Source organism: Bombina bombina, chromosome 3 (assembly GCF_027579735.1).
Source record: "Bombina bombina isolate aBomBom1 chromosome 3, aBomBom1.pri, whole genome shotgun sequence".
Taxonomy (NCBI): domain Eukaryota; kingdom Metazoa; phylum Chordata; class Amphibia; order Anura; family Bombinatoridae; genus Bombina; species Bombina bombina.
Window position 1 is genome coordinate 535,618,359 of NC_069501.1, and position 14,245 is coordinate 535,632,603.

The following is a 14,245-nucleotide window of genomic DNA, read 5'->3' on the forward strand; positions in this document are numbered from 1 at the left end:
TGTTTGCTTGACTAAGAAAATGGCTTACCGGTCCCCATGAGGGGAAATGACAGCCTTCCAGCATTACATGGTCTTGTTAGAAATATGGCTAGTCATACCTTAAGCAGAAAAGTCTGCTAACTGTTTCCCCTAACTGAAGTTACTTCATCTCAACAGTCCTATGTGGAAACAGCAATCGATTTTAGTTACTGTCTGCTAAAATCATCTTCCTCTCACAAACAGAAATCTTCATCCTTTTCTGTTTCAGAGTAAATAGTACATACCAGCACTATTTTAAAATAACAAACACTTGATAGAAGAATAAAAACTACATTTAAACACCAAAAAACTCTTAACCATCTCCGTGGAGATGTTGCCTGTGCAACGGCAAAGAGAATGACTGGGGTGGGCGGAGCCTAGGAGGGACTATATGGCCAGCTTTGCTGGGACTCTTTGCCATTTCCTGTTGGGGAAGAGATATTCCCACAAGTAAGGATGACGCCGTGGACCGGACACACCAATGTTGGAGAAACACTGCTTCCATGGAGTATTAAAGACATGTGCACACTCCTGAGCTCTTATGAGCCTACCTAGTTTTGCTCTTCAATAAAAGATACCAAGAGAATAAAGTATATTTGATAACAGAAGTAAAAAAAGAAGGTCAGGGAAGTACATTCCTTTTAAGGTCCAGATTGATTTTATGTGAGATGGTGAAGCTTCCTGGGCCTTTCATTGTGAAGTTTCATTTGAAACAACACCTCAGGATTGGCTCGTGGCCCTCTTCACATACTTTGAAGGGATATTAAACCAAAAAAAGTATTTATATTCAGACAGAACATACAATTTTTAAGTTTCAAATTTACTTCCATTATCAATTTTGCTTCATTCCTATGATATTCTTTGTTGAAGAGATACCCAAGTAGGATTCTAGAGCACTATGTGGCAGGAAATAGTGCTGCCATTGTGTGCTTTTGCAAACGAATAACTCTTGCAAAACTGTTGCCTTATAGTGCTCCAGACAAATGTATACTCCTGAGCTTTTTTCAACAAAAGATACCAAAAGATCAAAGAAAATTCGATATCAGAATTACATTGGAAAGTTGTTCTATCTGAATCATGAAAGTTTAAATTTTGACTTTACTGTCCCTTTAAGACCTAAATTACACACAATGACAAAGGCATCATATAACTTGATGCCCAGAAGAACTTTTTTTTTAAATAAATAACCAAACCAACAACTTGCCCGAAGAACAAAGATTACACAACAATCTGAGCAGACATTTGAAACGTTGACTGTGGGTGTGAGCATGCGCCTGTCCATCAGATCAGATAAACCAATAATGAGCATGGAAACGTAAATATTGTGCTCACAAAAGCCAGAAACCTGATATTATTATTTTACTATTTTTGTTTTGCAGAATTTCCTGCAGTCCACTTTAGCACCGGTTTCACACCAACAACAATGACGCAAATCTCAAAGTAACGTCATGTAAAAATCTATTTAGTACACTTTTTTTTTTCTTCAAAGATGTCAACTAATAAATATCCATATTCTCTTGAATTCCACCCAATAGAAATAACATTGTTAATGATCTCTTAAATATTACAGCGCAATTAAAATAAACACTTAACAACGTATAAAATGTTTACTTATTAAAGGAAAACATTGCAATGAAGATTCATTATTCATTTTGCTTCCTTTTGTTGTAAAACTCATCTGAAAATTGTGCTTTAAACAAGATCCTTTCCAAAGAGTTAAACACTTAGACAAAGTTGCACTCCTGGAATAACTCCTTACAACTCTAGATAAGAATACTGCCGGTGACTGGAGCATACACATATATGCCTGCTTTTGATTGGCCTCCCAGACGTATCCTTATCTGTAGCTGCACAGGAGCAGAACTTTAGTCCCTTTTAAGAGGATTAAACACATAAGTAAAATAAATTTAAAAAAAATGAATATTTATAATTTAAAGGGACAATCAACTTTAAAAAAAAAATTGTTTAAAAAGATAGATAATCCCTTTATTACCCATTCCCCAGTTTTGCACAGAAAACATGGTTATATTAATATACATATTACCTCTGTGATTACCTTGTATCTAAGCCTCTTCTGACAACCACCTAATCACATGACTTTGTATTTATTTTCTATTGACTTGCATGTAAGCCAATTAGTGCTGTGTTGTGCACAACCCATGGGTGTGAGCACAATGGTATCTATATGGCTCACATGAGCTAGCACTCCCCTGTTGTGAAAAGCCAATAAAAAAGCATGCGATTAAGAGGCTGTATTAAGTGGCTTAGAAACAGGCAGAAATATTGAGGTTTAAAGGTTATAAAGAATATTAATATAACAATGTTGGTTGTGCAAAGCTGATGAATGGGTAGTAAAGGCATTATCTATCTTTTTAAATAATAATTTTTGTGTTGACTGCCCCTTTAATTAAGAAAATAAAGAATATATATATATATATGTATATATATATATATATATATATATATATATATATATATATATATATATATATATTACATTAAGAAATTCCTTTAAAAGGACCAAGTAAACCATTGCTGATCCATTTTATTTCTTGGTTTGTTGATTTCAATATGGCATGAAAAATAAATGATGCAACTCACAAACCTCATATAATTATTTTACCAATTGAATAAATGGGCAAAGTAAATAAATATGATTTAAGTTTAATGTTTACCTATTGGCGTGGAGCTGGTACTGGTGGGTATTGGAGTGGGTTGGGTGCTGGTGTTTAGAGGCAGTGACAAAGGTGTTAATGGGATCATGCTGTCACGTTTCGGTTTTTCTGTTGCTGGAGGACCATCGAGAGGTAATGATTCTGTGACATTGTCATGCGTCGCAGTGGGCTCCTTATCGGTGGCTGGGCCAGAAGTGGCTGGCAGTGCAGTTGGTATCAGTATGTTTTTTCCAGGCTGGATATACAATAAACATAAAAGCAATTAAACCAGATAACAGATGTAAAAGCAAATTTTATTATTTAAAATTCAATATGCTGCAACAGATGAGCAGTACATATGTCACTATTAAATCGGTGGAGACCTTTAAAGCCAACATTTAAAGGGGCAGTAAGCACCTTGTAATTTCAAGATTTTTCTGCAGTCTTTCAATAAGTAAACATAATATGTGAGAGAGATTTCTTGACTTGTTCGCTACAACTGTTTTTTTTGTTTTGTTTGTTTTTTAAAGGGACATAAAACCCAACATTTTTCTTACCTGATTCAGATAGAAAATACAATTTTAAGCAACTTTCTAATTTACTTCTATTATCAAATTTTCTTTGTTTTCTTGTTATCCTTTATAGAAAAGCAGGAAGGTAAGCTCAGGAGTGTGCACGTGTCTGCAATACTATTTGGCAGCAGTTTTCTAACAGTGTTATACATTAGCAAGAGCACTGGATGGCAGCACTATTTCCTGTCATGTAGTGTTTCAGACATGTGCTTGCTGCCTATCTAGATATCTCATCAACAAAGAACAAGAAAATTAAAGGGACAGTCTAGTCAAAATTAAACTTTCATGATTCAGATAGGGCATGCAATTTTAAAAAACTTTCCAATTGACTTATCATTAAATTTGAAAAAAGGGGGTGTCTCACAGCGCCCTCTCTGTATATTTCCTTCAAGCTCCCTAAAATAAAGATACCTAGTATATCTTGGATATAGTAAGAATGGGTGTAGGATCTAAGGAGCGCCTCAAAGTGGGCGAAGGATATCGAAATGTTAAACTAGTAAATGATTAGTACACAAATGGTAGAATGTATCTAAATCAAGTAACTAATGTAAATAGTTATCACAGATTTTATTATACAATATATTAACAGCTAAAAAAAATATATATATATGACCAGTCATACGAAAAAAACATTCATGGATCCATGTATCATAGATATAAAAATGATAACGTACACACAATATATTCCTATTACAAGTAAAACATTAAAAAACGTTAAAAACGTAGATAAAATCACATTGGTGAGGCCAGTCTATGGTTGACTAGAGATATAAGATACAATGCTTCCCTCTTAGGTCAAGAGGGGATTTTTTACATCAAATAAAAATAGACATAAAAGTAGAGAATCATACACACTATTTGGGTAAGGTGTCTCAAATGGTATACGTGCGTATCCACACTAAATATTGTGATTCCCTAGTGATAAAATAAATAAATAGAATAAAAGTACAAGTCTCTCTGTGATGACCAAATACAAAATAAACTTCCACTTTATCTGATATGAGTGATGAGTAATAACAAAATGTGTCCAAAAATGGTTCAAAGTGAAAAAATTTGAAAAAAGAGAAAAATGTAGAAAAATGTCTTTAATTTTTACTTTACTGTCCCTTTAACCCCTTAACGACCAAGGATGTGCCTGGCACATCCTCTGGGGTTTCAAGCGTTGGAAGAGCTCCTTATTGCTTCCAGACGCTTTCAGCAGGGATGAAACTACATTGGGTGCAGAGGTCGCAATTGTGACTTGGGGGCCCAGCTTAAAAAAAAAAAAAAAATTAATACATTTTTTTTTACAATAAAAAACGTTGACCTGCCACTGGCTGCACTGTTATCATGTGAGTGTGACATGATGCTTCACTAGTGTCTCTGACTACAGGGTGTGTGTGTGTATGTATGTATGTGACTGTGTGTGTATTTATGCATGTATGTGTGTGTGTATGTTTGTGGAACCAGCAAGTTACAGACCTTTTTTTACTACAGCAAAGGGGGCAGGGGGTAAACATTGTCAGTCTATAAAGTACCACTATATACAGTACGGGGGTCTGGACCATGTCAGACTACTGTGGTCACTTTATAAAAGTACTGGGGCGGGTAGCGTCAGGCCAGCCATCTCACCGGCAGATTACAGACTGTGTCACTGACTCACTATATACAGTACTGGTGGGTTAAACAGTGTCACTATATACAGTAATAGGGGGTCAGACCATCTCACAGACTGTGGGCACAGGGTACCTCCCTTTTCAGACGTAATCTGATTCACATTTTTTTTCTGTGTTAAATGAAAAAACAAAACAAAAAAAAAAAGATATGTATCAAATTCACTTTTTTTGTGGGGGGACCCTTCTTAGATTCTTGCACCTGGGCCCTGTGGTTTCTAGTTACGCCTCTGGCTTTCAGGGTATTGCAGTGATGCCTCGATATTGAGGCATCCTGCAGTATGCTTTTTAAGCCACTGATGCAGAGTGAGCCACTCTGTGACCCTCTCTACATCGGCCAGCGATGGTGCCAATCGTTGGTGGGTGGGAGCTATAGCAGGGAGGCGGGTGAGCGGCCCATCGCTGAAGTAGTTCCGACCGCTGTTCTGGGAGTGCTCAGAGGTAGACCGGTAAAGTGCACAGGGAAGGAGGGAGAGGGAGTGTGGTTATTAAGGAGTGGGGAATAATTGTTGGGAAATTGATCTAGGAGGGGGAGGATATTGAGGGGGGGCAGCTACACTACGGAAAAAGGGGGTTATAAAAAAAAAAAAAAAAAAAAAATGAGCAAATTTAATTAGAAACTGGGTACTGGCAGACAGCTTCCAGTACCTTAGATGGCAACAAAAGGGAATTGTGGAAGCTTAAAGGGACATTAAACCCAATTTTTTTCTTTCATAATTTAGAAAGAACATGTAATTTTAAACAACTTTCTAATTTACTTCTATTATCTATTTTGCTTCATTCTCTTGATATCTTTTGCTTGAAAGCATATCTAGATAGGCTCAGCAGATGCAGATTGGTTGCTGCACATAAATGCCTCATGAGATTGGCTCACCCATGTGCATTGCTATGTCTTAAACAAAGGAAATCTAAAAAATGAAGAAAATTAGATATAGAAGTAAATTGGAATTTTGTTTAAAATTATATTCTCTATCTGAATAATGAAATAAACATTTTGGGATTAATGTCCCTTTAAGAGAGCTGTTGGGGGGGGGATCGTGGAGGTTGGGGGGTTAGGGAGGAACCTACACAGCAAAAACAATATATATATATATATATATATATATATATATATATATATATACACATACATACACATATATACACATACATATATATATATATACATACATATATATATATATACATACATATATATATATATATATATACATATATACATACATATATATATATATATACATATATATATATATATATATATATATATATATATATACATATATATATATATATATATATACATATATATATATATATATATATATACACACACATACATATACATACATATATATATATATATATATATATATATATATATATATATATATATATATATATATATATATATATATATATATATACTTTCTGCCAGTACTTAAAGGGACACATGAAACCCAATATTTTTCTTTCATGATTTAGGTAGAACATACAATTTTAAACAACTTTCCAGTTTACTTCTATGATCAAATTTGATTCATTCTCTTGTTATGCTATGTTTAAGAAGCAGCAATGCACTACTGGTTTCTAAATGAACACATGGGTGAGCCAATGCTGCTTCTGAGGTTTCCTAGATAAAGCTTTCTGCAAAGCATAACAAGAGGAGGAAGCAAATTAAAATCATGAAATAAACTTTGGGGATTCATGTCCCTATAAGATGGCGGTAACAATTGTATGATGGGGGAGGGAAGGCTATTTGAGAGGGATCAGGGTGTGGGATGTGTCAGGTAGGAGGTTGATCTCTACACTAAAGCCAAAATTAACCTACAAGTTATCTAATTAACCCCTTCACTGCTGGGCATAATACAAGTGTGGTGTGTAGCCTTCTATTAAACAAAAAGTAATGCCAAAGCCACAAATGTCTGCTATTTCTGAACAAAGGGGATCCCAGAGAAGCATTTACAACCATTTATGCCATAATTGCACAAGCTGTTTGTAAATAATTTCAGTGAGAAACCTAAAGTTTGTGAAAAAGTTTGTGAAAAAGTGAACAATTTTTTTTTATTTGATCGCATTTGGCGGTCAAATGGTGGCATGAAATATACCAAAATGGGCCTAGATCAATACTTTGGGTTGTCTACTAAAAAATAAATATATACACGTGAAGGGTTATTTAGGGATTCCTGACAGATATCAGTGTTACAATGTAACTATCACTAATTTTTTGGGGGAAAATGGTTTGGAAATAGCAAAGTGCTACTTGTACTTATTGCCCTATAACTTGCAAAAAAAATGCAAAGAAAATGTAAACAGTGGGTATTTCTAAACTCAGGACAAAATTTAGAAACTATTTAGCATGGGTGTTTTTTGGTGGTTGTAGCTGTGTAACAGATTTTGGGGGTCAAAGTTAGAAAAACATAATTTATGTAAGAACTTACCTGATAAATTCATTTCTTTCATATTAACAAGAGTCCATGAGCTAGTGACGTATGGGATATACATTCCTACCAGGAGGGGCAAAGTTTCCCAAACCTTAAAATGCCTATAAATACACCCCTCACCACACCCACAAATCAGTTTAACGAATAGCCAAGAAGTGGGGTGATAAGAAAAAAAGTGCGAAGCATATAAAATAAGGAATTGGAATAATTGTGCTTTATACAAAAAAATCATAACCACCACAAAAAAGGGTGGGCCTCATGGACTCTTGTTAATATGAAAGAAATGAATTTATCAGGTAAGTTCTTACATAAATTATGTTTTCTTTCATGTAATTAACAAGAGTCCATGAGCTAGTGACGTATGGGATAATGACTACCCAAGATGTGGATCTTTCCACACAAGAGTCACTAGAGAGGGAGGGATAAAATAAAGACAGCCAATTCCTGCTGAAAATAATCCACACCCAAAATAAAGTTTAACAAAAAACATAAGCAGAAGATTCAAACTGAAACCGCTGCCTGAAGAACTTTTCTACCAAAAACTGCTTCAGAAGAAGAAAATACATCAAAATGGTAGAATTTAGTAAAAGTATGCAAAGAGGACCAAGTTGCTGCTTTGCAGATCTGGTCAACCGAAGCTTCATTCCTAAACGCCCAGGAAGTAGATACTGACCTAGTAGAATGAGCTGTAATTCTCTGAGGCGGAATTTTACCCGACTCAACATAGGCAAGATGAATTAAAGATTTCAACCAAGATGCCAAAGAAATGGCAGAAGCTTTCTGGCCTTTCCTAGAACCGGAAAAGATAACAAATAGACTAGAAGTCTTACAGAAAGATTTCGTAGCTTCAACATAATATTTCAAAGCTCTAACAACATCCAAAGAATGCAACGATTTCTCCTTAGAATTCTTAGGATTAGGACATAATGAAGGAACCACAATTTCTCTACTAATGTTGTTGGAATTCACAACTTTAGGTAAAAATTCAAAAGAAGTTCGCAACACCGCCTTATCCTGATGAAGAATCAGAAAAGGAGACTCACAAGAAAGAGCAGATAATTCAGAAACTCTTCTGGCAGAAGAGATGGCCAAAAGGAACAAAACTTTCCAAGAAAGTAATTTAATATCCAATGAATGCATAGGTTCAAATGGAGGAGCTTGAAGAGCCCCCAGAACCAAATTCAAACTCCAAGGAGGAGAAATTGACTTAATGACAGGCTTTATACGAACCAAAGCTTGTACAAAACAATGAATATCAGGAAGAATAGCAATCTTTCTGTGAAAAAGAACAGAAAGAGCAGAGATTTGACCTTTCAAGGAACTTGCGGACAAACCCTTATCTAAACCATCCTGAAGAAATTGTAATATTCTCGGTATTCTAAAAGAATGCCAAGAAAAATGATGAGAAAGACACCAAGAAATATAAGTCTTCCAGACTCTATAATATATCTCTCTGGATACAGATTTACGAGCCTGTAACATAGTATGAATCACAGAGTCAGAGAAACCTCTTTGACCAAGAATCAAGCGTTCAATCTCCATACCTTTAAATTTAAGGATTTCAGATCCTGATGGAAAAAAGGACCTTGAGACAAAAGGTCTGGTCTTAACGGAAGAGTCCACGGTTGGCAAGAGGCCATCCGGACAGGATCCGCATACCAAAACCTGTGAGGCCATGCCGGAGCTACCAGCAGAACAAACGAGCATTCCTTCAGAATCTTGGAGATTACTCTTGGAAGAAGAACTAGAGGCGGAAAGATATAGGCAGGATGATACTTCCAAGGAAGTGAAAATGCATCCACTGCCTCCGCCTGAGGATCCCGGGATCTGGACAGATACCTGGGAAGTTTCTTGTTTAGATGAGAAGCCATCAGATTTATTTCTGGAAGTTCCCACATTTGAACAATCTGAAGAAATACCTCTGGGTGAAGAGACCATTCGCCCGGATGCAACGTTTGGCGACTGAGATAATCCTCTTTCCAATTGTCCATACCTGGGATAAAAACCGCAGAGATTAGACAGGAGCTGGATTCCGCCCAAACCAAAATTTGAGATACTTCTTTCATAGCCAGAGGACTGTGAGTCCCTCCTTGATGATTGATGTATGCCATAGTTGTGACATTATCTTATCTGAAAACAATGAACAACTCTCTCTTCAGAAGAGGCCAAGACTGAAGAGCTCTGAAAATTGCACGGAGTTCCAAAATATTGATCGGAAATCTCACCTCCTGAGATTCCCAAACCCCTTGTGCCTTCAGATACCCCCACACAGCTCCCCAACCTGTAAGACTTGTATCTGTTGAGATTATAGTCCAGGTCGGAAGAACAAAGAAGCCCCCTGAACTAAACGATGGTGATCTATCCACCATGTCAGAGAGTGTCGTAAAATCGGTTTAAAGATATTAATTGAGATATCTTTGAGTAATCCCTGCACCATTGGTTCAGCATACAGAGCTGAAGAGGTCGCATGTGAAAACGAGCAAAGGAGATCGCATCTGATGCGGCAGTCCTAAGACCCAACATTTCCATGCATAAGGCTACCAAAGGGAATGATTGTGACTGAAGGTTTTGACAAGCTGATATCAATGTTAAACTTCTCTTGTCTGACAAGGACAGAGTCATAGACACTGAATTTATCTAGAAACCTAAAAAGGTTACCCTTGTCTGAGGAATCAATGAACCGATTGGTAAATTGATCCTCCAACCATGAACTTGAAGAAACAACACAAGTCGATTTGTATGAGATTCTTCGAAAATGAGAAGACTGAGCAAGTACCAAGATATCGTCCAAATAAGGAAATACCAAAACCCTATTCTCTGATTACAGAAAGAGGGGCACCGAGAACCTTTGAAAAAAATTCTTGGAACTGAGGCTAGGCCAAACAGTAGAGCCACAAAACTGGTAATGCTTGTCTAAAAAGAGAATCTCAGACACTAAAAGTGATCTGGATGAATCGGAATATGCAGATACACATCCTGTAAATCTATTGTAGACATATAATGCCCTTGCTAAACAAAAGGCAGGATAGTCCTACAGTAACCATCTTGAATGTTGGTATCCTAACATAACGATTCAATAATGATAGATCCAGAACTGGTCTGAAGGAATTGACCTTCTTTGGTACAATGAAGAGATAAAATAAAACCCCAGCCCCTGTTCCAGAACTGGAACTGGCATAAATACTCCAGCCAACTCTAGATCTGAAACACATTTCAGAAATGCTGAGCCTTGCTGTGTCAACTGGGACACGGGAAAGAAAAGAATCTCTTAGCAGGAGGCCTTAACTTGAAGCCAATTCTGTACCTTTCTGAAACAATGTTTCTGAAACCAGAGATTAAGAACGGAATTGATCCAAATTTCTTTGAAGAAAACGTAATCTGCCCCATACCAGCTGAGCTGGAATAAGGGCCGCACCTTCATAGATACTTAGGAGCTGGCTATAGGTTTCTATAAGGCTTGGATATATTCCAAACTGGAAATAGTTTCCAAACTGATACCGCTCCTGAGGATGAAGGATCAGGCTTTTGTTCCTTGTTGTGAGGAAAGGAACGAAATGATTATTTACCCTGGAAAGAAAGGGAAAGCAAAGTTGACTTAGAAGACATGTCAGCATTCCAAGTTTAATCCATAAAGCTTTTCTAGCTAAAATAGCTAGAGACATATACCTGACATCAACTCTAATGATATCAAAAGATGGTATCACCAATAAAATTATTAGCATGTTATAGAATAATAATAATGCTATAAAATTATGATCTGTTACTTGTTGCGCTAAAGCTTCTAACCAAAAAGTTGAAGCTGCAGCAACATCCGCTAAAAATATAGCAGGTCTAAGAAGATTACCTGAACATAAGTAAGCTTTTCTTAGAAAAGATTCAATTTTCCTATCTAAAGGATCCTTAAATGAAGTACTATCTGCCATAGGAATAGTAGTACATTAGCAGGAGTAGAGACAGCCCCATAACCTTAGGGATTTTTGTCCCAAAAAACTCTAATCTGTCAGATGGCACAGGATATAATTTGCTTAAACGTCTAGAAGGAGTAAATAAATTACCCAAATTATTCCATTCCCTGGAAATTACTTCAGAAATAGCATCAGGGAGATAAAACACTTCTGGAATAACTACAGGAGATTTAAAAACCTTATTTAAACGTTTACATTTAGTATCAAGAGGACCAGAATCCTCTATTTCTAATGCAAATAACACTTCTTTAAGTAAAGAACGAATAAATTCCATCTTGAACAAATACAAAGATTTATCAGCATCAACCTCTGAGACAGAAACCTCTGAACCAGAAGAACCATTATCAGTATCAGAATGATGATGTTCATTTAAAAATTCATCTGAAAAAAAGAGAAGTTTTAAAAGACTTTTATGTATACTAGAAGGAGAAATAACAGACATAGCCTTCTTAATGGATTTAAAAAATAAAATCTCTTATGTTATCAGGAACACTCTGAAAATTAGATGTTGACGGACAGCAACAGGTAATGTAACAGTACTAAAGGAAATTTTATCTGCATTAATAAGTTTGACATGACATGCAATACAAATAACAGCTGGAGAAAACAGATACCAAAAGTTTATAGCAGACTTAGCTTGGTAGCTCCAGCACTGTGCAGTGATTTTCCTGTAGTATCTTCTGACTCAGTTGCAACGTGGAACATCTTGCAATATGTAAAAGAAAAAAACAACATATAAAGCAAAATTGATCAAATTCCTTAAATGACAGTTTCAGGAATGGGAAAAAAATGCCAGTGAACAAGCTTCTAGCAACCAGAAGCAATAAATAATGAGACTTAAATAATGTGGAGACAAAAATGACGCCCATATTTTTTAGCGCCAAAAAAGACGCCCACATTATTTGGCGCCTAAATGCTTTTGGCGCCAAAAATGACGCCACATCCGGAACGCCGACATCTTTGACGCAAAATAACGTCAAAAAATGACGCAACTTCCGGCGACACGTATGACGCCGGAAACGGAAAAGAATTTTTGCGCCAAAAAAGTCCGCGCCAAGAATGACGCAATAAAATGAAGCATTTTCAGCCCCCGCGAGCCTAACAGCCCACAGGGAAAAAAGTCAAATTTTTGAGGTAAGAAAAAATATGATAATTCAATGCATAATCCCAAATATGAAACTGACTGTCTGGAAATAAGGAAAGTTGAACATTCTGAGTCAAGGCAAATAAATGTTTGAATACATATATTTAGAACTTTATAAATAAAGTGCCCAACCATAGCTTAGAGTGTCACAGAAAATAAGACTTACTTACCCCAGGACACTCATCTACATGTTTGTAGAAAGCCAAACCAGTACTGAAACGAGAATCAGTAGAGGAAATGGTAAATATAAGAGTATATCGTCGATCTGAAAAGGGAGGTAAGAGATGAATCTCTACGACCGATAACAGAGAACCTTATGAAATAGACCCCGTAGAAGGAGATCACTGCATTCAATAGGCAATACTCTCTTCACATCCCTCTGACATTCACTGCACGCTGAGAGGAAAACCGGGCTCCAACTTGCTGCGGAGCGCATATCAACGTAGAATCTAGCACAAACTTACTTCACCACCTCCCTTGGAGGCAAAGTTTGTAAAACTGATTTGTGGGTGTGGTGAGGGGTGTATTTATAGGCATTTTAAGGTTTGGGAAACTTTGCCCCTCCTGGTAGGAATGTATATCCCATACGTCACTAGCTCATGGACTCTTGTTAATTACATGAAAGAAAGGGAAATTTATTTTTACCTGATAAATTTGTTTCTCTTACGATACGATGAGTCCACGGATTTCATCTTTACTTGTGGGATATCGCCTCCTGGTCAGCAGGAGGAGGCAAAGAGCTCCACAGCAGAGCTGCATAAATAGCTCCTCCCTTCCCTTCCAACCCAGTCATTCGACCGAAGTTAGGAAGAGAAAGGAAAAGCTAAGTAGCAGAGGTGACTGAAGTTTAACAAAAATAAAGACCTGTCTCATAATAACAGGGAGGGCCGTGGACTCATCGTATCGTAAAAAAAACAAAATTTATCAGGTAAGAATAAATTTCCCTTTTCTTTTACAAGATACGATGAGTCCACAGATTTCATCCTTACTTGTGGGATACAATACCAAAGCTATAGGACACGGATGAAACGGGAGGGACAAGACAGGGAACCTAAACAGAAGGCACTACTGCTCGAAGAACTTTCCTCCCAAGAACAGCCTCGGATGAGGCAAAGGTATCAAATTTGTAAAATTTTGAAAAAGTGTGAAGAGAAGACCAAGTGGCAGCTTTGCAAATCTGTTCCACAGAAGCATCATGTTTAAATGCCCATAAGGAAGCCACAGCCCTAGTGGAATGGGCCGTAATACGTTCAGGAGGCTGCTGTCCAGCAGTCTCATATGCAAAACAAATGATACGATTCAGCCAAAAAGAAAGAGAGGTAGCCATAGCTTTCTGACCCCTACGCTTCCCAGAAAAAACAAACGAACAGGTTAGAAGATTGACGAAACTCCTTAGTTGCCTGTAATTATGCAACAGTCGCTCCTTCTTAGAAGAAGGATTAGGATACATGGAAGGAACAACAATTTCCTGATTAATATTTATATTTGAAACAACCTTAGGAAGAAAACCAGGTTTGGTACGCAACACTACCTTATCTGCATGGAAAATAAGATAAGGAGAATCACATTGTAATGCTGAAAGCTCAGAAACTCTGCGAGCAGAAGAAATAGCAACTAAAAATAAAACTTTCCAAGATAACAACTTAATATCTATGGAATGCATAGGTTCAAACAGAACCCCTTGAAGAACATTAAGAACTAAATTCAAACTCCAAGGAGGAGCAATTGGTCTAAACACAAGCCTGATTCTAGTCAGAGCCTGACAAAAAGATTGAACATCTGGAACATCTGCCAGA

General features: G+C 36.8%; 1 protein-coding gene across 1 annotated transcript in view; it reads right to left on the reverse strand.

The window, feature by feature from the left end:
• KIAA0319L (KIAA0319 like) overlaps positions 1-14,245 on the reverse strand; it is a 336,519-nt gene that overhangs the window by 179,655 nt on the left and 142,619 nt on the right. Inside the window, exon 5 of the mRNA XM_053706996.1 lies at positions 2,694-2,928. Coding sequence (XP_053562971.1) covers positions 2,694-2,928 — 235 coding nt within the window. The remainder of the gene's footprint in view (positions 1-2,693; positions 2,929-14,245) is intronic.